The sequence below is a fragment of the Hippoglossus stenolepis genome, chromosome 4 (genome assembly GCF_022539355.2).
Source record: "Hippoglossus stenolepis isolate QCI-W04-F060 chromosome 4, HSTE1.2, whole genome shotgun sequence".
In the NCBI taxonomy this organism is placed as follows: domain Eukaryota; kingdom Metazoa; phylum Chordata; class Actinopteri; order Pleuronectiformes; family Pleuronectidae; genus Hippoglossus; species Hippoglossus stenolepis.
This window is the reverse complement of record NC_061486.1, coordinates 23,067,861-23,094,637: the sequence shown is the minus strand read 5'-3', so window position 1 is coordinate 23,094,637 and position 26,777 is coordinate 23,067,861. Positions and strand designations below refer to the sequence as shown.

Here is a 26,777-nt window from a genome sequence, read left to right as displayed (position 1 = left end):
CTGGATCCACCCCTTTGTCCGGATCCACGCCAAAACTTAATGGTTTCTTTCAAGCCTCATGTCCCATCCTTGCACCAAGTTTCTTGAACATCTGTTTAGTAGTTTTTGTGCAATCCTGCTCACAAACAAACAAATAAACAAATGGACAGTGACGAAAACATAACCTCCCAGCAGTTGTGATGACTTTATTTTTGATATTCTTTATCAAATGTGTAAATTGGAACACTAGCGCTCTTCAGCTTGTGAACCTCCCACAAAACATCCTGGATATGAATGCTGCCACCTTGGCCGATCATGTCATTGGGAAATGGAGCCACAATATCAAGGTCCTGACGCAACATGTGTTTGACAATTCACGAGTCAGACTCAGCTGACAATCATGACGTTTCACCTTCGTTTTTATAGCAAATCACTAAATGAAACCAAATTTATTGGAAAAAATTAGAACTTCACTTTGACAATAACTACCTTAAATGACAGAATCCTGAAATGACAGAAATTAATTTTTCACATTTATTCACTAACATAGAGGAGCCACCATGCTTCTGGGAAGGAAACTATAGCTGGACTTCTGGAAATCTTTAAGTGTAGAATAGTGTAACAGAAGCAACTGTTAACACTCCCAGCTAAGATTAACCTCGTACTCACAGTTTGCTTTCAGAAGTAAACATTCATGGATTTATGTATGAACATTACTTCAACCAGTAGAATTTGAAGTTGTTCAAATGCAAAAAATGTTGATGGCCATTATATATAACTCTTTGTCATATAATATTTACTTTTGTATTGTAGGCCTTTTATTGATAGCAGGAGTTTTGTATCTTTCAGAGACGTAGCACAAACAACCAGAATGATAGGTGCTGAAATCAGGTGTTAAAGCAGCATGTCTCAGTGGAATAAATCCATCATCGAGCACAGTGATGGGATTTACTGAAAGACCATCAAATATCATTGACTATCACAGAAAAGGTATCGAATCCTCATTATCACTGCTACCACTGCATTGTCCCTACTTTTTGACCACTGTGTTATCTCATTCACGTTGATCAAAAAAGGGCTGATAGCTTAAAAAAGCATGTGTGGCCTGGACTGGCTCTTCCTCCTCATACTGCTCTAGTAGATTAGAAGTAAAAGTGACATATTTCTGTCTTGATTATTACACACAATAGCAGCCTTCTCCTGCAACCTTTGGAGTGCTAGTAAAATAGATTATTCACTCATATCTAAGTAACAGCATCGGCTCCACAACTCTATGATGAGCTTTCATGACAAACTAAAAACAGACATCCTCCCCAGAAAGAGGAAAAAAAGATTTCATTTTGAAATAGGCGTTTGGGGTGATCAATCCTCCAATGGGTGAAGCTCTGGTTGCCCTGAAATAGGTGACCACTCAGTGGCCAGTGTGTGTAGAAAGGAGTGAATGAGTGCACCCTTCATTAAGGAGTGGATGCACCTTCCATGTGCTTCTCGGCAGCAGATACGTCGGCGGGTAATGCGGCAGCTCTCATTACATTAGCGCCTTGGTGTTCTGCTGCGCTGGCCGCAGGCAGATTAGCCAGTCGACGGACAATCCTCTTAAACAAGTCTGCATTAAGCCAGAGTGAGAGGCTGGGTGGTGGCCTCTGTCCCCTGCCCGCCCTGCCCAGCTCTCTGGATGTGTCCTCCTCTCCTCTTCTCTCCGGGTTTTGCTTCTTTCTCTCACTCAGATCTTTTTGTCCACCTGCCTGTTGGCCTTGCGAAAAAGTGTCTTGATCTCCTCTGTCACCATCTCCTGCCAGTTGTCCCTAGTAGAGACACAGAGACGAGTTAGGACCAAGATTGTATTTGAGCCGTTTATTTTGAAACAAGAGCTCTGAGATGTGAACACCCAAAAATACAATGAAAGCGTACAACAAGAACAGACAAAAAATAAATAACAACACATCAATGCTGCCACAAACACAGTGTGAAAATTTTGAAAATATACCAGGCACAACCAAGGTAAATGACGTAAACAAAGAGGGCTTTCCCCAATCTGCTTAAGACGATGTGGAAGGGGATAAGATCAGGAGATTAATAAGACTAGTAAATCACAAAGCAATCACTAAGGATGAGAACTCAATGACAGGGAGCCCTGTCTGCGCATACTCAAAGGATGAGTTTGGTCACATCAAACTGACAAACACAACAATATTTCTGCAACACAACACCAGCTGGCATGCAGGTCTCTACCTCTGGTGTTTGGACTAAGAAGGTCAAGCCTTTTTCTCGGCTTTCTTTCTCCTGTACGCAGCTATATCCTCAGGGTTCAGGCCATGATTGTCTTCCCTGAAGTAACATGCGGATAGTTGCAGGTTGCATGAGTCACAGGTTAATGGCATTTATGCAATTTTAGATCAGATGGGAGATGAGCCTTAAGTGTGCTCCTCATGCAGTGTTTTCAATATCACAGGTATACAAAGAATACAAAGATTAACAGTGAGTTGAAGCTCTTACCCTGGTTTGATCTCTGGTGGGTTTGGCAAAGGCTTTGTAAAGTTTGTTTTCCCCACAAGCCAGTATGTCTCTTCAATACCTTTACCCTGCAAGAACAAAAATCAAAACAAGCAGTCAGTAGACAATGAAAAAGTCTAAGTCCTGAATTAAACACTGACTTTCAATGTTACCTTCAACTCTGTCTTGCCTCTGACTTCTATTTTATAACCTTCATTAAGAGAGTGGAGGATCTTCACCGTGCTTATGTTCACATGGATTCTATAAGCTGAGGAGAGGGGAGAGGAGACAAGACAAGAGTAGAAGCGAAGAGAAGAGAAGAAAGAGAAGCGAAGAGGAGAGTAGTAGAACGAAGAGACAAAAATCGAATAGAAGAGAAGCAAAGAGAAGAGAAGAGAAGAGAAGAGACAAGACAAGACAAGAAGAGAAGCGAAGAAAAGAGAAGAGATGAGACAAGAAGCGGAGAGGAGAGGAGAGGAGAGGAGAGAGCGAAGAGAAACGAAGCGAAGAGGAGAAAAGCAAAGAGAAGAGACAAGACAAGAAGAGAAGCGAAGAAAGGAGAAGAGATGAGAAGTGAATAGAAGAAAAGCAAAGAGAAGAGAAGAGACAAGAAGCAAATAGAAGAGAAGAGCAGAGGAGAGGAATGTGACTTTGGACCAAAACAACACAACAAAACACGGTGGTAGAGGTTTTCTGGATACTCACGCAGCCCAGTGGATTCCATACGAGAGGCAGTGTTGACGGTGTCCCCAAAAAGGCAGTACCGAGGCATGGTCAGACCTACCACTCCAGCAACACAGGACCCTGCAAACACAAAGAACAAACAATAAGCCAAACACATGTAAATGTAGAAGAATGTGATTTTTTTTCTTGCTCTATTGCTGCTTTGTATTGCTGTGTGCAGTGCTATTTGGTGCTTGTTTGCCTGCGCTATCATCCATAAAGTTTTTACCATCCGTGCAGACTCATAGTTTCAGCTGCAGTTATGTGCGCACCCACAAGTACGATGCAATGCAGTTCTCTCGCTCTAACGCAATAACTTTCTCTCTTTAGTCAGTGTACCCTAACAGAATCTGTTACATATGAGAACGATATGCGTGCGCATGCTCGTGCACCCCTGGAACCGCCATAGATTGAATGATATCTGTGGGAAACGCTCCGGAGAAAGGGAATCAAAATTCCCTTTCTCGTTTCGTGGTAACCCATCTGGTAGTTTTTGCGTATTCCACCTAATTAACACACAAACAAAACAAAAACATAACTTATTTGGTGGCAATAAAAGAAAATAAAAGAGCTCACCTGAGTGGATTCCTATTCGTATCCTGACGGGCACGTCTGGCATGTGCCGCATACGGAAGGTTCCCACTGAGCTGAGGATGTTCAGAGACATGTGTGCGATCTCAGCAGCGTGCTTGTTGCCGTTTCTCTTTGGCAGACCTGATGCTACCATGTAAGCATCACCAATGGTCTCCACCTGGGCAACGTCAACATATTTACTGAGTTATGGAGTCAGCGGTACATGGCTACTGTACGTGTACTATAGACAGATGCTGCTGGATAACACGTTGCTCATGTGCTGTTTACTGACTAATTCTCCTGTTGATCATTCCACAGCAGCAGCATGACACAACATTTCAATGAATATTTTTAAGATGCTGGAGGGATGTATTTATACGCCATAAACTCGACACACTGATTGAAAAGAAGGGTTTACTATAAAAACCAAGCATTCTTTCTGACCTTGTAGACATCGTGGCTACTGAGCACAGCGTCGAACAGAGTGTAGAGGTCATTGAGGAGGTCGACCACCTCGATGGGATCACTAAGCGACGAGATGGTGGTGAAACCTACAATGTCGCTGAAGTAGATTGTCACCTGGTCGAAATACTCTGGTTCCACTGTGGCGCCGGTCTTCAGAGCCTCGGCAACAGAGCTGAGGCAGGAAAGTTGTGAGAATCAGATAGTCAGCTCATTTATTCCCTAACTTCGCAGTATGGATTTTATTATCATATGCGGGTTTACTCACGGCGGGAGCATCTCAGACAACAGTTTTTCTGTCCGCTGCTTTTCCACCTCCAGCTCTTCTGTTCTCTCTCTAATGAGGTCCTCAAGGTTGGAGCTGTACTGCTCCAGCATCCTCAGCATGGAGTCGATAATGTTGGTCTTTTTGCCTTTGTTGATAATCTTGAACTAGTTGAGAAACAACAAATAAAGAATAATTTATATTTTGCTGAGCTTAGAACATTTTGGAGCAATAAGGCGTGTCTCCAAATAGTTACCCTGTCAAAGATCTCTTCAAAGTTTGGTCTGCGGTCGGGCATCTCGCTCCAGCACTGCTTCATCAGCTGGATACACTCCAGTGGAGCCTGGTCCGGTGCCACGGTGGGGCGGCACATTGGAGGAGGCTTTTTCACCTTGCGGATGATCTCTGGTGAGGAGATATTTTGCTTGAATCTCACTTGTATCTTTTCTAATTTGTGTTCTATTTATTTGCGTCTCCACCTTTCCGATGGATACATACCCTCAGGTGGTAGACCCAGCATGCAGTATGGCAGCCCTCTGACCACCACCTCTTGGAGGATAATAGAAAAGCTGTATACATCTCCCTTAGAGGTCCCTTTACGTGAGCTTGCCAGGTCCCTCAGGAACTCTGGAGCTGTCCAAAATAGATCTGAGTGGAAAAAAGAAGATCAGCCAATGGTACTAAATTTTACTTATGACTTTGTATGTGTGCAACACTGGACTCTACCAGTAAAAAATGATCTACTATTATGGATTCATTATCTATACTGCTCATCCCCTTGAGGGTCGCGGGGAGAGCTGGAGCCAATCCCAGCTGACATTGAGTGAGAGGCGGGGTACACCCTGGACAGATCGCCATGGCAGGGCCAACATTCAGAGACAAACAACCATTCACACCTATGGTCGATTAAATTCTCCAATTAACCTAACCCGGATGTGCATGTCTTTGGACTGAGGGAAGAAGCTGGAGTACCCGGAGAAAACCCACGGAAAGGTGAGGAGAACCCCACATACCAATATCATTATGCAGAGAAGCCCCTGCTTGTACCTTCAGGTGGAAGTTCCTCTAGAGGAGCTTTCTGAGATTCAAGCATCTCATTGAAGCCGTGGTCAGTGATCTTGAGGACAAAACGCCCGTCCACCACGCAGTTACGAGATTTTAGTCTGCCGTGGGGGAATTCTCTGTGGTGAAGGTATTTCATACCCTGGAATCAACAAAAACACATTCAGGTAAAAATTCACCCTTGCAAAACAAAATGATGAGGAGGGTTGTCACAAAAACATCCAAGTGATGGTATGTTCGTGTTTACCTTGATGAGGTCGAGCAAGAGCGAGGACTTGAACATCCAGTCTAGTTTTACGTCCTCGTTCTTCAGCAGGTCCTGCAGACTTCCCCGCGAGCAGTGCTCCGTCACCACCGCGAACATGGAGCAGTGGGAAAAGAAGCCCAGGAACGGGTTGACGTTCTCATTTCTCAGGTCCTTCATCTGGGAGAGCGTAGGTGGATGATGCAAGGACGGAAGAATGGAAGGTATGTTGTTTAGATAACTATAATAACATATTATACAATATTTATTACCTCCGAATAGGAAGTTGTGTTTTATTGAGCATTTGTTTGTTTGCTGGATTACTCAAAACAACAGGATAGATTACCATGAAACTTGGTGGCAGGATGCGGTATGGGTCAGGGAAGCAGCCATTACATTTTTATGCGGTTATCTATTAGAGGGCAGATCCAGAAACTTTTTTTCTGGTTCTTTATAGATAAGGCATTTTTCAACATTTCCATTGACTTTTTAGAGAATAATTCAGGGATTTTGATTTTAAAAATCTGGCATGTTTAGGGGACTGATATTTATTAGTATGGGCAATGTGGTGCAAATCCAAATAAAAGAAATGGTAAAAGAAAAAACAATTTGGTTTCATAAGGGGACTGTTGGGAATTCGTGGAGGTATACACTCTCCTGAGTGCCATTCTTGTTATTGCTGGAACTCCCCGCACAGCTTTTAGCATTGGCAGTGTCATATCTGCTTTTCCAAACCACTTCATTTGAGTGAAAAATCTAATTCTATATTTTTTCCCACACGGGTGAGGACTTGTTGCTCTACCTTTGTGAAAATCTTTGTTGTGCTCTGCTTCACCTCTTTGAACTGCCCCCCCTGAAATTTCTTCAGCCAAACCCAGTCGCCCTGGAAGAGATCATGATGTCACAGTGAGATCAAACTTTGTTTTGAACATTTTCTTCCACATACAGCAACTAGAAAAAGAAAAACAGAAGGTTTTATAAAAGTATAAAACTGATAGAAATCCAAACCTTAACCACACCATTTCACTGTTGCTCGTGTTGTAGAAATTCCTGATTACAAATGACTTCAGTGTTACAAAGTACTTGAGCTTAGTTGTGTGTACAAAGAAGGGGATTTGATTAGAAACATATAAAACGTAAGCAAACGTTTACTACACAACAACGCTTTCTGCTCTCTCGCGACTGTCTGACAACTCACCCCTGGCATTTTGGCTTGTTGTCTCTTGTCTGTTTGTTAAAGACTTTTACTTAATTCTACATTTTTTACTCCTGTTAAAATACAGTATTTTGTATTTTTCTGAAATTCTAATTTGGGTAATGTATTGTGTCTTTGTATATATTGTATTGTATTATTTTGTTTGCCATACATAAGTGAAAGATACATTTCCATTAATGTCTGCATTATTGAACGATCAATTTTTGAATCTTTGAATCTTTAACCAGAACAATTGACTAAACTCCACCCTGAACAAAAAGATTTAACTTAACTTTATAAAAGTACCATTCAGAGTTAATGTTCCTGACGTATGCTCGAGAACAACCTCCTCTCCCTGACTGACCTGCTGACTGATTCTTTCAAATTGTGTGTACATGCTCTACAGGATGAAGCGTAAAACCCACCTCATACACGGCTACATTGGTGGAGTCATGAGTTGCAGTCTGCATGCTGTTCACAGAGTGTGAGCAGTCTGCAGATTTCTCCTCCAGAGCGCTCTTTGACTCGCTCAGATCCTCTAAAGTGATTTTCTGTTGGGGAAGATTTGATAGTAAATGAGTTGAATCCTGAAATATTCAGTGCGCATAAAAAAAAAAATCACGGTCAACAGAAGAGTGCTAAAGTTTTACGCTGATGACTGGGACACGGTGATGCAGATTACCTTTTTGCTAAGCTGGGGGTTGATAAAAGTGAGATCCTCTAAGGTAAGCAAGATCCGATTGGGACCTTTGACCAGCTGGATTTGTTGGAGTCGCCGCCTGCCAGAGAGATTTAGAAACGTTAAGGAATTCACTCGTAGGGATTTTTTAAACTGTTTTAGAGATCGTCTGGTGAGCAAAAACAGATTATGAACAAGAAATGTTCATCACTTTTAGTCTGATGTGAGGATATGGTAGTTGGGCCTACAGAAGAAAAAGATAGACCTGCATAATAACTGTTGGGATTTTTATGCTTTACTCATGTGTGAAACTTGGCAGAAAAATGAGACATGGGCCAAAAGAGAACGCACCCCTAACAAAGCTATTATTTTAACTTTCTTTAACATTGTGAGTTAGCCCTCTGCTAAGTGCCTTTCTAGTTGATTAAATAATTTACTTGATCTGAACAGTAATGTTTGAAGTAGATACAGATGGCATGCATCCTCAGCTGGCATTATTTTTAGGTCGTTGGTTTGTTTTTTATTTATTCTTGTTTTCTAATTCTATAGAGCAGGCTTGAATGGAGCTCAAAGCTCTTATTATCATCAACATTAATAATTAGTAATTCTCTATTGGTAGCACCAACTACTATGACATGTCAGCCAGAATCAAACTGTCAAAACTCAAACATGTGGTTGAAATTTGATACATGATACATTTGTTACATCACACCATCCGGTGTGTTAATACATCTTTTCAGGTACAAAAATCCCCAAACTTAAAACGGTAGAAGAGATTGGGGCAAAAAATGGGAAACAAAGTCTAAATTTGTGTAATTGACATAACATTAAACTGTTTGTATTTTCAGTCTGTACCTGATATAAAGACTTATGGCGAGTCCTCCTACAGCCAGAGTCAAGATAACAGCCAACACCACTATGATGTAGGTGACCTCCACACCTGAGGATGGTATCACAGGTTAACTTGAAGGTGAGGGAAATGAGAGTTGAGGAATAAGACTTCAACACACAAACGTGAAATATCGTACCTCCTGTGCAAACGGCGTTCTTTTCAAACCAGCACTTGGAATCAGACGACGGAGGGGATCCTCCTGGAAAGTGAATGGACCTCCCTGCAAAACGAAGCACTCTGCTCGTCAGATCCACCACATACGTCTGATACAGCTGACTCCCGCTGTTGTCAGTGTCCAGGACGACATAGTTGGTCTTGACTTCCCCGGTATTGTCCAACTTGACCCTCTGGTTGAAACCACTGAAGGTTGTGTTCCTGGTGAAGTAGGCCAGGTTTGAGGCTGACAGCTGCATACCTGCTCTCCGGGCGCTGTGGATGGACTTGGCCAGGATGTAGATGCTGTTATAGATGGTCCCAAATAGTGGGTTTACCTGTGAGGATGATGAAGGCTTGTTGGTTGAGAAACGTGAGAAGACGTGATGTGTTATATTGCTACAACTATCTGAAAGATGTTCTCTCTCGAAGAGTATAGCAACAAATAAATGGTTGTTTCAAAGTGGAGTTGATACATAAAGTTAGGAATTGACAATGGAGTCAGAAATCCAAAATATAGAATTATTTTAGTATGATAAGTGTTCAGATCAAAATATCTAGGAAAGGAAAAAATAATGAGAACATTTTTAAAAGATGTTTGAATGTTAGAAGAAACTATTTCAGTTTGTCCTTGCAGCGGAGGAAAATAAACAAGAGTATGGTATTTTGTACTAATAAAACTTGATTTCATTTGATTCCCCAAATTCAACTGCAACTTTGATACATGCTTTTGCACGTATTGCTCCATATGCATATGAACATGTGAAGTTTTAATTAAAAAGTAGGACCCATGCTTTAATTCCATGTTGTGTCATCCTAACAACTCCTACCTGCTCTGGCTGCACGGCCACTGTCACTTCCTCACTCCTCTTGGCCGCAGCGAACGCCTCGTTGAAGGACAGAGGCTCTGAGGCCATGGTGACTGTGAGCACGGCGTCGTAGGCCTCCCTCAGGCTGCTGTTGTTTTGCAGAGGCACGTAGGAAATGTTGGTGTAGGGCACACTGTAGAGGAGAGTGTCGAAGGGCACAAACACGTACCTCCCAGAAGTCATGCCCATTTTCTGTGCTTTGAGGAGAAAAGTAGCCTGCTGCTCACCTCCAACCAGGACTGAGTGCATGCACATGATTATGACTGAAACAGAAAAACATTTGTTTTGTGGACTCATGTAGAGTGATAACACAACACAATTTATCAGTAGATGACTATAGTGTAAACAACTACATCTCACTCAGTAGAGCATATCTCCACTAAGGCCCAACAGTCACCGTATGAAACCACAATTAAATTCACTAAATCCCTTTTTTTATTTGGACATACTCATAAATATTAGTCTGCTAAACATGCCTGATTTTTTTCATAAAGATCCATGAATTGTTCTCACAATGTTAAAGAAAGTGAAAGAAAATCCTTGCTCTGCTCCCTGATCTTTATCTGCACCAACATGTGATAGTTTCTTCTCTGGGTCATGCCCCACCATTCTACAAAATTTCATGGAAATCGATTGCGTAATCCTGCTAACACACAAACAAACACAAACAAAAACATACCCTCCTTGGCAGAGGTACATTAAACTCCAAACATTTACAACAAACCTACTTGATGAATAACAAGAGAAAATGTATTTAGTTACAGTCCTCTGAGCCCCAGGCAGACGTTTTTAACACATTACCGTCTATCATTTAATCTAGAAGACTTATTTTTTCTTTTATAAATTCAGTTCAATTCGATGCAAACTGGCCAAATGTGTAAAGCTAAACCACTGATTTGGAAAAATGATAAATTGAGCAGCCTTGTGGGATTAAGGCCTCTGATAATTCCCTGACAAATTAAATTGTTGTCCCTGTTCACATTAGCCACAAGGTGGAAGTTGCAGTGTCAAAATGGCCTTCTGTTCAGACAGCTGAGTAATAAGCCTGCTGAGGAGGGTGAAGGGGGGTGGGGGTGGGGACAAATCAGGACAGCTGATGCGAGGTGATATCCGGAAAGTTGGTTCACCTGTGATAACCTGCTCCCATGCATTCAAGACACATATAATCCCATATTTCAGTTCAAAATACATTTACATCTTATTATATGTGCTTTTAGTGCAAAGTCTGAACAAGGAGAAGCAGCCTTTAAGCAGCACAGCACTGGAGCCAACTGCCTGGTCGTCTTATGGAACGGCCCAACCACTGCAGAAAACCTTTTTATTCAGAAGCGCTTTTGACTAAACTGCCTACCTACTAAAAGACAACACCAGACCACACATGTGAACTATAGTAAATTCAATTCAGTTCCAGAATCTATGAAAAACGTTGATGATAAAATCTCCACTGCAGATAAACCAGCTAGGATGAATACAAAGATTCCCGAGTTCACTCTGCACCATAGACTGTTTATAAAGAGCTCTGCACACAAACAATAAAAAGTGACCCTCCTTTCTTTCTTTGAATCTCTTTGCCTCATTTATTCTGCTCTTTTTAATCTCTTTTATTTTGCTTGAAATTTGTTGTAAACTGTGCTTTTAGTTTTTTAATTGATTTATTTTAATTTTTTCTCAGCACATTGAATATACCTTTGTGTATGAAATGTGCTCTCTATATAAAACCTATCTCTTTATCTCTCCTGGTATATTCTTACCTTTTATCACTGTATTTTCTGTACTTTATTCACTTTATCCCTGCCCCCAGCTCCCATGTTCTCCTCCCCAGACTCACCTCTGACCTCTCCTGCATCCTGGATCTTCCACAGCGTGCTCTCCACCTCCGTCTCATTCAGACCCATAGATGTGACCAGGCCGATGGGAAGACCCTTGTTCCTCAGAGCGGCGGCCACTCTGCTGGCAGTGTCCACCCAGATATCCTCGTTGGACGACACCACCACAGCACTGGCCCACCTGAAGTGCTTCAGCACGATGAACAACACGTCAATTGGAAACGGCACCGTCCTGGCAAACGTCGGGTATCCTGTGGCGCGTTCCAGCTCGTAGCTGAGGCATCCGTAGGAGAAGATGGCCTTATCCCAGTTCTTGGCCAGCAGGGAGGCCGCCACGCAGTATCCCGGGTTGGTGGGGCCGAGAAACGCGTCCGCCATCTGCTCGTAGTAAATAAAGGCGGTGAGAGCCTTGGATGTTTCGCAGGGCTCCTGGAGGATGATGAAGTCAAGTTTCAGGCCCAGGTCCAGGTTCAGGTCTCCGTTTATTCTGTTCACAGCGAGCCGGGCGGCGGCGGCGGGCAGCGCCCTGTAGTACACAGGGTCGCAGTTCCAGGGCCCCAAGACCCCCACTTTGAATATCAAACACCGGACACAGCAAGGGAACGTCAACACTCCGATGAGGACCCATAGCAGGAAGTTATAGAAGGGCAGTGAGGTCAGAGTGGGCCTACTTTTAATGTTAGGCACACATGGATGGTTTGACTCCCATAGCGCCCCTCTGAAGTTTGGAGGAATATGTTGCATTGTCCTTCCAGGGTGTCCGAGGGAGTGGATCTTTGTGTTCACTTCGCTATTATAACTCACACCAGTGACACCTGCAGAATACGGAAAATACAAACTGTATATGTTTGCGCGCTAAGACACTGCCGCGTGACAACAGCGAATTAACTCACCATTTCTTTGAATCCATCGGGGGCAGTGTCAAGGTCCGATGAGAGGGTCTCACAGGTGTCCTCTCGGGTGTCCCCTCACCTGGCCATCGCCCACGCCTCGCCTGTTCAAGCCCGAGGACGCACGGGGTGGCTCAGGCGCAGCAGCAGCAGCGGAGTCATGGTGTTGGGATTACAGGGGCTGGAAGTGACGGGCAGGGCTGCGGGCGCTGCGTCTTCAGCACCCTGGAGAGCTACTTACGCCCCGCAGTCAGCGCCTCTGAAGGCTGCCGTGTGTCCACAAGCTGCTCACCTGCCGCCACCGAATCTGGGCGAGGGAGAACCGCCCCTGGCTCGGCAGCTTTCCCTCAGGTCATGTGTTGAAAATGAAAAACATCCAAATATCCCAAATGGTGGTTTTCCTTTAATGGGCGTTTCTGCGTAATAATAAAACAAGTAAAAGTGTGTTTTATAGCTATAGGGTTAGGCCCAGTGTCAGCTACAGGCCCATTCAATCAAATCCTTCCAAAGTGACCTGGGGCCAAAACGTAGGTGTTACTCACTAATCCATTTTCAGTGAGGCACAGTGTAATAGGATTGGCTGCAGGCCTTATACTCTAAAAGCCTTGTTATCATGCATGCTGCATGGAGAGGCCTTTTCCCATCATCCCAACATACTCCTCTGGAAATGTAGTCACACATCTTTTTTATTCTCATAGACATATGGCAATGCTTTGTCACGAAATTTACAACTAAAGCTTCTACATGAATACAGAGATAATTATTTATTTTTCTTGCCATGGAGACACCTCAGCCATGTTACACACAGGGACCTGAACCGTGCTTTAATTGGTCTAATATGCCCACAGTACAGCAGGTCCCACAGATTAAATGACTTTGAACCCTGGTGGAGTGGGAGCCATTAAAGATAACGAAGGGCTCTCCCTGCAGGTCCCCTGAGCTGTGCTGTGTTTCGCCTGCGTCAGTCTTCTCAGCTCTTTTCGTTTTTTTCTTTTGCCAATAGACTCCACTGGTGAAACAGCCTGCCTGGCAATTGACTCCATGAACAGCTGGTTGCCACAACATCAACCCTTGGATCACAGTGTTAGAGACAATGTACTGGATGGATGAGAACAGCAAAGAAGCATGTCAGACCGTGCAATGTTTTTTTGTGTATTGTTGTAGCTCATCAACATATTATATTCATTTGACATCTGATTAACTGTGCTGGTCCTATATGGCTATATTTCTTAAGATATTAAAATACGTTAAAGGGGAAAATGATCAATAAAGACCGATTCAACATATGCTGATGTGTAGTTTGTATGTATATATTTATGTGTATGTATGTGTATGCATGCGTACATGCGTACGTGTATGTGCGTGTCCCCTCTTCGTCCTCTCTTTCTCCCACTCTCTCTCTCTCTCTCTCGCTCTGTCTGTGTATGTTTGTGTTTTGAACTTTTAAACTCAGTCCCAACAACTGACTATTAAAGGCAACTATGTATTAAAGGAACATCATTTTAACTTTACACAACATAATATAGTGCAGTTACAGGTATATTGCATTACATTATATGCATAGAGAGTTGGAAAGTGATTCCACCTTTGTTGACCCATATCCCACATAAGCTGATGAGCCTCTTAAATGTAACACCTTGACACCACTGTCCTGCATCCAGGAATAGGGGATAGAACTGACAACTCAGCGCAATGTTCTCCCAGTGAGCAGTGAACACAACACATCCAGTGCTGCTCTGTAAGGAACACAGTGAAACACAGGCAAATATTCTCAGAAAAGTCGAAAAGAAAAGAAATGATTTAAGATAAACAATATCCCCAGATGATGTATAAGACACACACACACACACACACACACACACACACACACACACACACACTTTCTGCAGTGATTGGAGCTAAATTGAAAATGTTGTTTAAGCAAAAAAGGAGATAAATCATTCAAATGTCCTTTGAGTAATGAATAGGATCAACAGGGAGATTCATGGCAAAATTATGCACCAGGAGAAACTAGGCAAAATAATATTTTAATGTTCCTTGCACTTTTTCAATTGACACTATGGGGTTAGGTGCGTGGAAATAGAGCAGTGCATAGTGGAATGGGCTCTCAGAATTAAAAACATGTACAAAATAAGAAAAAAAAAAATAAAGGACTGTTTTATTTAATATTTAATAAGGGGTATATGTATAAAGATCAGTGCCAATCTCAGGCCTTTTCTTTACTTGATTTGTTGTTAATTTATTTCGTTCTTCTTTTACTGTCACTGAAAGCTCTCGTGTGTTTTTTACAGTGAACTGGTGCATTTGAATTGAGTCATGACACAACTGCAGACTGTGAATTAATTGGCTGCACTCTGGTGCCATCTAGTGGAGATAGAGTATACAGTGTTGATTACTGTGTTTTGCAGCAGGAAAAGAAGAACTGACTTTATGCATCAGGGAGTCATTATTTTGTTTGGATGCTGAAATTGCATAGTACCGGTTTCAATCTAGATTAAATGGGGATATTTTCTTGTTTATCAAGGGACCACAAATCAGTTTGGAAGAGTTGAGTTGTTCAGTGTAATAATAAACAGTTGTTTTTAATCTTTAAACAGCTAAAATATCCATGATATGGTTAATATTTTACAAAGAGAACTCCATGCTAAACCGTATTTCTGCTGTTAAAACTCTTGTGCAAATATACTCACCCTAGAACATGCTGTAGGCTACACTTTAAGTTTGCATTCAATGCAAGACTGACGCTAACACTGATTGCAACAGAGATTAGATTAAGACATGATGGCGTCACTGTGCAGGGACTGACTGGTACTGAAGAGACAATGAAATATTCACTGGAAGAGTTAAAAAATGTATTTAAATGAAATATTAACGTGTACATAATTACAATATGATAAAACATGTCCTTCTTGGTCATGTTTGCTTTGGGTTGAATATTCATCAAAATATCTCATGTTTCTCTTACTCAAAACTTACGAGTTTATACTCTGCATTCTGTCTGCCGCCAGAGACCCAATCTTATCTCCACAGCCCTGGGGATTCCCAGACACTGCAACATGCAAGTGGTCTGTGTGTGTGTGTGTGTGTGGCCTACAAGTAGCTACATGACCACAACAATAATCCCCTTTTTTTAAACTCTGACCTCCGATTGTGTGAACCCTTGAGAGTGCATGTGTGAGTTGTACTGTATTGGTGTGTGCTGTCATGCTGTCATGCTCTCGTGAGAGAAACAATGGTCGAGGGCAAAGTTGAAGAGTGGAGGCCCTCAGCGTTGTGTGAGCAGCAACAGATGTTCACCATAATTCATCACACTTGACCTCCGTCTTTTGAAAACCATGTTACAGGGCACGGTCAGTTTGCTTATTGTCCTGTTACAAGTTTTGTCACACTCATTCAGATTTTTTAACTACTAACGGCCTATTTCAGATTTTGGTATTATGTAAACTATTTAATGAAATCACTTTATATAGGCCTCATTCTGCAGGATCTGTCTTTACAGGGTTAAAAAGAACCACAGGAGATGTGTGTTGCAACAGGAAACCTCTGGGTTTCTGTTCACATTATTTCTTGTATTATCTCTTTCATCAAAATGACAACTTCAGGCCAAATGAAACAAACCACGGCCTTTGCTGCGCAACACTTTTGTTTCCGTGTAGGATTGTTTAGGACGATTCCACTAGAGGGCGCTCCTGAGACAGCAGACTGAGCCCGGAAGTTAGCGGCATAACCCTTTAAAAATAAAAGCTATGTTTAAATGTAATACTAATAGTCAAGGGAGCAAGTCGAGGTTTTGTTGTTTCAAGTATAACTGTCAGACTGGCAATATATGTCGTAACTGTTTTGGTGCATACTATTTTAAGGTGTCATTTATTTTGTGTATTCCTATTTATAAAATTCAATGTTTTTATTCACATTAGTTTTATTTCAAAATGTATTTTTTAGTTTTTTTATTTATACACTGTATTTTATTTAAAATTCATCATATTTAACAGTTTCGTTTATTTCATTTTTTAATAAAACATGCTGTTGGAGCCATTTCTGTTAATTGTTGGCATTCCAAATTATTTTGGTGATTTCCAAGTTTCAAACATTTTGGCAATATTTTGGTCATAATTTCTCTTGGACACTTGATGGCGGTCATTAGAGAAGCACTGGGTGAAATAAGAAGGGGATAGGTAACAGAAAGGGACTGGGAGAGCACACAGTTCTCATAGGAGATCACAGACTAGCAGCATGAATCACAACCACAGACCAACTAACTGAGGCAAAACTCCCTGTATCAAAAGCTGTAATGATCATTCTTTTATTATTTTAACTACATAAACAACAAACCAAAAATCAATTCTGGACAAATTTGTTTTGCGTCTGCGTAAGATGACTCTCTACACCTGTGCATAATGGCAAATTATGGATTGATGGAATACAAAAATTGCCATGACAAACTCGGGCCACCTTTGGCACCGTCGGCTTACTTGTGGCCCGGGTCTGGCAAACAGGTGTGGGCCGCCCAAGTGCCATGATTCTATGCGGTAGTGGGCCGGATGGGGGCCAAAACAATTTTTCTGTGCGGGAAGGAATTTATGATAGGAAAGCATCTCTCTGCTCGGACATCTTCAGTGGATTCAAAAAAGCTACATTTGAAGCGTTTTGTTTTGGAAATCCTCGACAGGAAGAGCTCTTATTTTGTCTGCCGGCGGACTTGACGGTGGTAAGAGGAGCCGAAAGCGGCCGTCACACACAGACACTCGGACAGACAGACAGGCAGAGAGGGAGACAGGGAGACAGACAGACAGGACTTTACGGGATGGGAACAGACGAGTGTGACCCAGTGTTTCCAGCTGTTGGCAGTTTGTTGCGGAGGCGCGGAGCTCATGTAGAGCAGCCGGGAACTGGCACCGGGACACGGACACCGCTGCGGGGGTCTGCGAACTAAAACATGGGAGCGGGGAAGTGAGGAGAGAACGTCCCGAAGAGCGAACAGGAAAAAAAGCAAAGTAAGTAACTGAGGAGGAAAGTGACCAGAAGTGGGAGAAGTTGTGTTGGACTAGTTTCCAGTTGGTCAGAGGCTGCGGGTGAAACTGGGACGGACACAGGAGCTGAGGGACAGATCAGGTTTCACGTTTTCTGGTGTGATTGAGAATCCGCCCCTCGTGTCCACAAGGAGAGTGACCACGCACGCACGCGCGCGCGCACGCACCCACCCACCCACACACACACAAACTTTGCAAACTCCTGTGACTGAGACGCGCGGAGGTGACATGTGGAGCAGTGATTGACAGCTGCGAGGGGCGGGGTGTAGGTTGAATGGATCCTGAACGCTGCTCCCACATGTGATCGCTGCTGTGGATGTGTTTCTGTGTGGCGGATCCAGCCGGTGGAGGTGTGTGCTCGCTCCGCGCGGTGCCACGTACAGCTGCTGCTGGAAATCTGATCTGCAGAGGTGCCCGTGCAGAGCCTGAACACTCGTGCTGACTTCCCAGGGCATGACATGGTGGTTCACTTTGTGGTCAATGCACAGAAACAGATGGTCAGACATTTTTTTTTTTTAATATAACGTGACTGTTTTAAATTCAGGTTAAGGTTTGTTGTCGAGTAACTTTTCAAGATCAAATGCATTTACTTTGATGTTTCGTGCATAACAAACTAAGCAAGAAGAAAAATAGGGGGACCTGGTATTGCAGTAGCTCCAGGAACAGTGCACCTACACAGTAGATGGCGGTAATGCACCTTGACTTTGGTTGCCACCCGTCAATAAACCGAAGAAAGAATAAGGATGCGCATGACATGGTGGTTCACTTTGTGGAACCACCATGTCATGCACTTATTTATTTGATATGGACAGTGCTCATTAATCAACAGATAAAATACTGTATAAACTAGTGTTGTAGTCACAGCTTGCACTCCGCTTCACCTCTTAATGATCTTTATCTTTTTCTGAAATACTGTCTCTTGTCACCTCACCATTAAGCGACACTGGGTTTGATTGTTCTCTGTGCTTGTGAAAAAATGTATTCTCCATAACTGCCGCCTAATTGTTTTAAAACACTTAAGTAGCGTCTCTTTTCCTTTTAAGCTCTCCGTCTCCTCCTCTTCAGTGTCATGCATTCATTCGGCTTAAAAGGATTAATGTGGCATCTGTCCAATTTAAATTACACAGTTTTCAGCCTTCAAACTGGAAGAATAAATTGGGACAGAGCGATCTCAACGGCACAGATAATACAATGGGGGCGGCTGTGGCTGAGGGGTAGAGTGGTCATCTTCAAACCAGAAGGTCGGCGGTTCGATCCAAGTCCTCCCCATCCGCATGCCGAAGTGTCCTTGGCAAGATGCTGAAGATTGCCCCTCATAGAAAAAGTTGCTGCCCATAGATGCACTGTGTGAAGGGGTGAATGGCAAACTGTACTGTAAAGCACTTTGAGTGGTCATCAAGACTAGAAAGGTGCTATATAAATACAGACCATTTACGTCAGAGCACTGGAGGATATTCAGTGAAGCTAGGATTAGATGTAGGCATATTCTGCATTATATATGGCTGGAAAAATCTGTTGTAAGATTGAGGAAAAGTGAGTATTGCTTTGAGCAATTAAAGTGGTGTTTTTCTAACATTAACATAGGCATTTTCAGACATGACCTGTGGGTAATATCCGGAGAATTGGCTACAGAGTTTACCTGTAGTTTGCCTTTCACACGTACACACAACACATCAGGAGGTTCTCTGCACAGACGCATTCACAACAGCATCAATTCCTTCCGCATTATTCAGGTAAGAGGTGGAGCAGCCGGGTGCAGCACACGGAGGCAGGAAGTGACGTATTAACTCTGCTGTGGAGATCATGTAATTTTCTTTACAACACACAGACACCTGTGACGACTCTTATCGTCACAAACTCTTTACATCTTCGTCGGTGTCTTCTGCGTGTGTGGCACTGCTTTTTCACCCGGAGAGATTCAATTTATTCTTAAATTAAATATTTTCATATCGGCAAACATAGATGCCAACACGATATGTCTGTAAAAGGCTCATATCAGCCTATTTTTATCAGCCAGCCAATTAATCAGTTGGGCTCTATAGTATAACTGTAGGTTGGTGTTGTTGGTGGTTGGCCCACTAATAGTGGAGATGAAAGGTTTTTTCTGTGTACTTTTTCCCTGCTAACCCAGCCCTGGGCAGGTCACATTGATTACAAATCACATTGTTTACAAATATGCAATATTGAATTTAAAATGTTGATTAGCTTGACAACATGAATGCATAACTCTCAGTAAATAATAACGATGAAGGATACAGCCAAGGCATAGTATACATACTATTTAATATTTGTAATGTATAAAATAAAATCTTGAGTCAGAACAGGCCTGATGCAGCTGATAATAGTGAGTGATAACATCAATAATGTGGTTATCATGGTGATCTTTGTTATTCACGTTCTAGTTAACTAATGCAAAATTAGGCCACGGCAGCAGTGAGTATATGTAATCAACCCCCCCCCCCCTTTCCATCAGTTATTTTTGCTTTAATCCCTTATCATACTACAGTAATTGGATTATCCCATGCCATGAAGTCTGTATGTAGTTGCAAAGTGATAAGTTATTATTTAATTTCTCACCACTGCTGTGTACATGAGCTGTAGGTGGGTAAATAAATAAACATGGCTGATGATCCTAAGCGGACAGTGGAGCCTGTTGTGCTGCTTTCCCAGGATAGAAAGGTGCGAAACGGTGTCTGAAAGTGAGAAGGTGTCAGGGCGTGATTTCACAGGCATTTGCCAATTGTCCACTCAGGGGGGTTCACGGCTCTAACTGCTGTTGCCTTTTGGTAATTGCAGTAGTTAGAATGCGCTTGATTTGAAGGCAGCGCCGGCAGCAGTTTTGTGTTAGTGGAGGTTTATTGGCAAGAGGTTGAGAGGAACACCTGGTGCTAAGAGTTCATGATCCTTACTGAAGCAACAGATGGAGGCGAGGATGCAGGAGGAGAAGGAGGGATGGGTGAAGCACACACAGGAGATGAGCTGCTGAAGACCACGTAGGTTGTAGCATTAAGCCACTGGTCAAAAACTCACTGAAACCCACTAACATCAGTGCGACGTTATGACATGCATTGAGCTTCAGGGCGTTGGAGACTTAAATAGCCGTGAACGTTTGTGTGCTTATTTGTTTTGTAAATCTTGGTAACAACCTGCAACAGTGACTTTTTCTTTGTATTGTGCAAGATGCAACACTGGCAAGACAGCGAAAAGCATTGAGTCGATGTTGAGTTTGAAAGAGAGACTAAAGTAAAAGATATAACTGTAACATTATCACTGGTCTCCATGGTGCTGTCTTCTGTTCCATCTTCCCACCTCCGACGCATTGTTTTCAAACATGTCGCCATGTTTGTGATGCTGAAACCTGAGTCACAGGGTAATCAAAAACTGCAATTCCTCTACTGGCAGTTGGAAACAGGTCAGTCAAGTTTTTGATGGTTTTATCTGCCAAAAACTTTTGTATTCCTGCTACTTTGGGTCTAAAAGAGGTACAAGTTACATGAGGTCTGAGCCCACTAGGCAGCATTTGCATTAGCTAGTCTGTTCCAAGTGACAGAAATTCTCCTTTTGACAGGCTCAACACAGTTCACAATTGACAGCACATATTTAAAAACATGGCTCAGCAATGCTCACAATTTACATTTAAAACACAGAGCACCAGTTCGTAAACACTTTTCACGAAATACTGTCATCTTATCTTAGAAATACGCAGAATTCTTTCATCAAGTCATTCATCAGTCTGTCCTTCATGTTGTTCATTCCTTAATAATATATTAATTAGGATTAAAAACCGCATGGCAGTGAACAGTGTACTTGTACTGTATGTTATCACAACAAAAAAGTACGCAGGGTGAGACGCTAGATCAAATCGTTCAGTCGATGCCTTGAAGAAAGCTGCAGCCGTGAGAAGTTCGAGGGTCCAACCAAAAGAAAGTGGCACAGAGGTGAACAGCTGTCTCAGCAGACTCTGAGGTGTCGTAATCAGCCTCCATATATTGAGTACTATGCAGCTCTGTCACCTCATCCTCTTACATAATTTGAGATAACTAACCCCTGTTAGATATGTGTAAGCAGCCGTGACAGGAGTCACTGAGTGCAACCTAACTGCATAACAAATTTAAAAACAAATTAAAAGATTAGAGAGAATTAAAATCATAGTGCTTTTTGCATTTCTTGGGAACATTTTCTGTAAAGCTGTAAAACTGTGGCTTGTGTTTTTACCACATGCTTTGCTGTGTCACGTCCGGGTGACTTTACCATGACGGTTCACTTTTGCCTGTTACACAACTCTTAACCTCTGTCCAATATCCATTCTTATTGTGTGTGTGTGTGTGTGTTTGTGTGTGTGTGTGTTGCATAAGTGGAACAGCTTTTGCATTCAGTGCTCATTTACACTGACTTAGAGGGAGCTTACACCTGCTGGAAAAAAAGGTATGAAAGGTTTTTCCCTGGTCACATGTGTGCACTTTATTTAATAATTTCTTTGTGCTTTTTTGAAAGTGTCTTTGTTTCGTTTATTTTGTTTCATTGAAGTTATTTCAGGTGTATTTTTTTTTTTTCTCTCAGACCATATGGAAGTTGGATTTTCAGAGTTAGAAGTTGTTTCTGAATGAGTTTTGTCTGGCTGCAGTGCACCAAGGCTCAGAGAACATGCTTGGGAGACATTTTAAGGGACTTATGATATACTCAAATTTAGATTTTTTTTTTACAGCCGTGCATACTCATTAGAGTCAGTAAACTTAGAAAGGGAAAATTAACTCTTTGATTGAGAAATTAGGTCACACCCAATGGGAAGCCGAGAAGGAAGGGAATTGGGGCTCCTCTCCCAATGATTAAGAAATACCTTAAAGATGGCATGTGAACCAGGACATCTGCTCTAATTTCTGCATTTAGAAACAAGGTGTTGTGATATTCATTAAGAGACAGCTCAACAAACCTCAATAGGTGTATGTGGTTAAAAAGGTTTCAAAGTAAAAATAAATAAACTGTTGTTTCCCCAGGGCATAATGGTCCTCCTCCTGTATTTTGGCTTGTCACTGCTGGCAGCTGTCCAGTCCAGCAACATCAGGAGCTGCCACCCTGGTTGCCACTGCGAGGTGGAGAGCTTTGGCCTGTTCGACAGCTTCAGCCTGACCAGGGTGGACTGTCGAGGGCTAGGACCCAGCGCTGCCATGCCCATCACCATCCCACTGGACACTGCCCACCTGGACCTGTCCTCCAATGCCATGGGTCCACTCAGTGACACCATGTTATCTGGTCCAGGCTACACCACCCTCATCAGCTTAGACCTCAGCAGCAACCATATTACAAAGGTTGGTGGTTGATGGAAGGCATGAATAGGCCACAAAACAATATGACTTTTGAATGAAAAAAATACTAATGTTACTTTTTTTCTTTATGTGCCCTTAAAAAAATCATGTCATTGTTATCGGTTAATCGCTTTGTGCCTTCAGATAGCGCTGTGTCAATAATGCGCCTGAACATTTCTTATTTTAAGAGCGACACACCCATCGGAGTTCAGATGAAACAAACCACGCACACTGGACAGGAAAATCTGAGTTAGTCTGAAACTAGGAAAGACCCTTGCATCAGACTTTGCGCCGGGTGTGAGATCGGCCTTTTTAACTTATCTACTGTAATCTTCTGCATCACTCTTGGACATGCCGTGTCCTCATCACAGCTGTTGACTATCACTCAGTTATGTCCCTCTCCTGAGAGATCGTACCTACTTACTAAAGTCACATAGACACATTGAATGAAATGGACACATTCATGAATTTTGTTTTACTTAGAACACTCACATTTTATTATAACTCCGCTAGCTACTACAGGCTAATGTGTTTTTTTTTTTTTTTACATATATGACAGCTTAGCTGGTCAACCCAAATGTTCAATAGGTCACAAGGCAGGATGAGTAATTTCCAATAATAGAATAGTGGGGTGTTTTATAAATAGATATTTAACAATACTTTTTTCTTCTTTTATATGTGATCACCGAGAGATATATGACAAATGTTTCTTATTTTATGCATTTCTTTGTTGGTTGTGTCAATCTCTTCCTTTCCCACACATTTACAGCTAAGCCCCAATGCTTTGTCCAAGCTGCGTTACCTGGAGACTCTGGATTTGAGCCACAACAACCTGGCGAGCCTCACCTCAAGCTGTTTCTCTGGCCTCCCTCTGGCTGAAGTTGACCTCAGCCACAACAGCTTCCAGGAGTTTGACATTAATGTGTTTGCTACCAAAGTCAATGGTGAACCTGTCAGCGTGGATCTGTCTCATAACAAGCTCTCATCATTGTCCACGACTTTGCATGGAAAAGTTTTACACATTCAAACCTTAAATCTGTCAGCAAACCGGCTGTCGGATGTACCCAGGCTGGCAGGACTTCCTCTGAGGTACCTCAATCTGGATGGTAACCCCATCGTGCAGATTAAGGAGGGAGCCTTTGCTCTGCTGAAAGATCTGGTTTATTTATCCATCAGCGGCCTTCATGAGCTTCAGGAAATTGAGTCTCACAGCTTCAAGGGCCTGCAGAGCCTCCAGGTTCTGGATCTCTCCAACAACCACAAGCTGAAGGCTCTTAGCCCCGCAGTTTTTAACGAACTAGACTCCCTGCAAGAGCTGAATTTGTCGGGCTCTGGTGTGGTGTCCTTGCCAAATAACATGCTGGCCCACTTGCCCAGTATTAAGAGTATTACACTGGGACGAGGCATCCAGTGCTGGAGGACCCAGAAACAGGGACAGTTCCACCGGCAGCTGGGTCAGGTCCAACACAACGAAGTTCTGAACTGTAACGTGGAGGGCATAGCGTTGTGAGACTGGACATGGACCATTCCTTACAATCATGATGCCAGAGCTGTGCCTTCTTTTTTGATATGCAAACACTTTGTTTTGCAACTCTCTGAAATACCTCTTGAAATATGTCTTAAAGGTTTCATGTAGGCTTCAGGAACTCTACACACGTGTATCATAGCAAATTTTACAGAATTTTACATAGCAAGGAACGATTGTTTCACATCTTCACATACAGTTAAGTTTAAAATGGTAGGAAACTTTGAATAAAAACCAAAACTTTAAGTAATATTCAAACTTAATGTTCTTCATTTAAAGCGGGACCATGTTAAGAGCTATTTGCACTTATTCCAATACCAGTCACATTTGTTTTTTTATAAAATGCACATTGACAAAATGTCATCTAGTGTTAAAGCCTACAAAACCTTCTGTCGACCACTAAGAATTTTCATTTGACTTTGAATGTGATGATTAATGGAAATGATTAAAAGGAATAATTCAATATTTTGGGAAATGCACATATTCGCTTTATAGTTGAAAGTTCAAGAAGACGATTGAGGCGAACAGCAAGCTGGGCTCTGTCCAAAGAGTTCAGCTTTTGTACAAATGAAAGAAATGACTTTTTAATGTGTATTATTTGAATTTTGAGCCAGGCTAGCTGTTCCTCCCTGTTACGGTTCTTTATGCTAAGCTAAACCAACTGTTTGTTTACAGTAAAAAAAGTTAATAAATGTTCAGATTGTCAACATGTACTATCCACAGAACAGTAAATATTGATCTAGTGTGGTCTGAATGGAAAACATCCAGTAAAGACTGACACAACTGCAAAAGAGAAAGATCTTTCATTGTCACTGCCACAAAATGATTATTCTACTGCTCATAATTTCTTTTACAAATATGAGCCAGAAACCAACAACTTGTCCACTGCGCTTAGACCATTTCTTTTCAATATGGCACAAGGTTTGGTGCACAGTCTTTGCAATATGCGGTGTTCGCTGATCTGGTTGACTCTTGTCTTGTGTGACAACTGGATTAAACAAGCTGTGTCCATGCTGACTTACTTTGACCTTCTGTCAAAGCAGATCAACAAGACACACGTGACCAGCGAGCTATGCCAACTCTGACATATTCAGTAATGAAGTGATGCTGGTGTCTGTTGATGTTTTAACACCCAGCTGCACTGTCTGTGCTGTTGCCTGTAAACCCTACCGAAACATTCCTGTGGTATTTCTGAGAGGATCAGCCTCAAGACTGCATTTTAGGATTTGTGACATTTTGAAAGGCTTAAGTGTTTTTGAGGTTTTAAAAGTAAATCCACCTTCGTCAGCTGGTTAATTGAAATCCAGATGAGCCCAGACTTGTTATAGGAGTTTATATTGTGTATGTACTGTTTGAAATTATTGTATATAACTTTATATATATATGACACGTATGTGTAATACATTGACTATTCTCACATTATTGTTTCATGTCGTGTATGATGTAAGGATGGCAACATTTGTAAGGTATGACAGTAAAGGATTGTGAACGCACTAAAGAAAGAGAAACACATATTGCAGGATCTGCCAATTTAACTGGAGCCACTTCAAATTTGAATGGGTTCTTCTCTGTCCCACAAACAACAAAACCGTTTCTTTAGTTTTTGCTAAATCCTGTTAACACAGACAGACAAATGGCGATGGGAACATTAGAACTGCACTCAGTAGAGCACATACCTCCACCAAGGCATAAACTTAACAGCCCCCTTCAATTCAAGTCTGAGGCCACATTACATCTCAACTACATTCTAGTGGTAGTTACAGATTTCTACCCCTATTTGCTACCTACACAACCACATTTAAATTCAGTAGATCCAGATTCATGTTTGCATCTACATGAAATGGCACACATCCATCAACCAAACCCCTAATTATTTCTGAATGATTTCATTAAAGTTCACACAATTCTGAGAGAAATCAGTGAAAATGTTGAAAAACACCTTTCATCTCACAAAGTTAAAGAAAGTGATAAAAAAGATTAAGAATGAATGGGCTCTTTCTGACCCATATGCAACCTTCCCCAAGTTTTGTGGTAATCCATCCAGTACTTTTTGTGTAGTGCTGCTAACTATCAGACAAACAAAACCCCTCCATTGCCAAGGTAACAAAGCCAAATACAAGAAAAGATTGTGTCAGCGTGGAGGCTGGATTTACCATTTTACTGAAATTCCCTGTTTTTCATAGCAGTCACTAATTTGATCCTGACTGACTCACAGCAGGGTGTGACTCTACAGGACAAGAGGAAACTCTCAGAAGCAGTTCACCCCCACAGCCTTTTCTTCACTTTTTACTACTCAGAAGTCTATAAAGCTTTGTTTTTTGCTCTGTTTACTTGTGAGTGTCTGGATACACAGACTCATACACACTTGTGGTCTTGAATGGTCCTCAATAAACACTTGTGTGTGGGCAGACATGCCAGCGTTTGGCAGGTTACCATGCTACGCTGGGCTGGTAACCCGCCAAGGAGGTGACTGGGAGTGAGCTGGGAAGTGGAGAAAGGACAAGGAAGAAGAAAGAGCTGGGTTTCGGTCCCAGCTGCTTATTGGTCTAGTTTGTATGTGTGTGTCCAGCAATGAGTGTTTGTCCTGTGAGACAGAAAACAGCCAGATTATGCC

The 26,777-nt window shown here is 42.2% G+C and overlaps 2 protein-coding genes across 5 annotated transcripts; one reads left to right on the top strand and one right to left on the bottom strand.

Moving 5' to 3' along the window:
• Positions 1 to 1,569: 1,569 nt before the first annotated feature.
• gucy2f (guanylate cyclase 2F, retinal) lies at positions 1,570 to 12,847 on the bottom strand. Of its 2 annotated transcripts, XM_035153846.2 has the most exons (19): positions 12,309 to 12,847; positions 11,418 to 12,230; positions 9,551 to 9,852; positions 8,704 to 9,058; positions 8,531 to 8,615; positions 7,679 to 7,775; positions 7,422 to 7,547; positions 6,604 to 6,684; positions 5,805 to 5,981; positions 5,543 to 5,699; positions 4,994 to 5,143; positions 4,752 to 4,900; positions 4,499 to 4,662; positions 4,213 to 4,405; positions 3,772 to 3,946; positions 3,178 to 3,276; positions 2,646 to 2,740; positions 2,476 to 2,561; positions 1,570 to 1,784 (listed from the first exon to the last, which is right to left on the bottom strand). In XM_035153846.2, exons 2-19 carry the CDS (start codon positions 12,157 to 12,159, stop codon positions 1,703 to 1,705), a joined length of 3,315 nt encoding a protein of 1,104 aa, XP_035009737.1. In that variant the 5' UTR covers positions 12,160 to 12,230; positions 12,309 to 12,847; the 3' UTR covers positions 1,570 to 1,702. The 2 variants fall into 2 exon arrangements, with proteins under 2 accessions (XP_035009737.1, XP_047195655.1); XM_047339699.1 differs by having other exon boundaries at positions 11,418 to 12,847.
• Positions 12,848 to 16,955: 4,108 nt separating this feature from the next.
• tsku (tsukushi small leucine rich proteoglycan homolog (Xenopus laevis)) lies at positions 16,956 to 25,582 on the top strand. 3 transcript variants are annotated; one of them, XM_035155071.2, is made up of 3 exons: positions 16,956 to 17,299; positions 22,330 to 22,641; positions 23,408 to 25,582. In XM_035155071.2, exons 2-3 carry the CDS (start codon positions 22,336 to 22,338, stop codon positions 24,146 to 24,148), a joined length of 1,047 nt encoding a protein of 348 aa, XP_035010962.1. In that variant the 5' UTR covers positions 16,956 to 17,299; positions 22,330 to 22,335; the 3' UTR covers positions 24,149 to 25,582. The 3 variants fall into 3 exon arrangements, with proteins under 3 accessions (XP_035010962.1, XP_035010961.1, XP_035010963.1); XM_035155070.2 differs by lacking the exon at positions 16,956 to 17,299 and adding an exon at positions 17,306 to 17,832; XM_035155072.2 differs by lacking the exon at positions 16,956 to 17,299 and adding an exon at positions 21,643 to 21,760.
• The last annotated feature ends 1,195 nt before the right edge of the window (positions 25,583 to 26,777 follow it).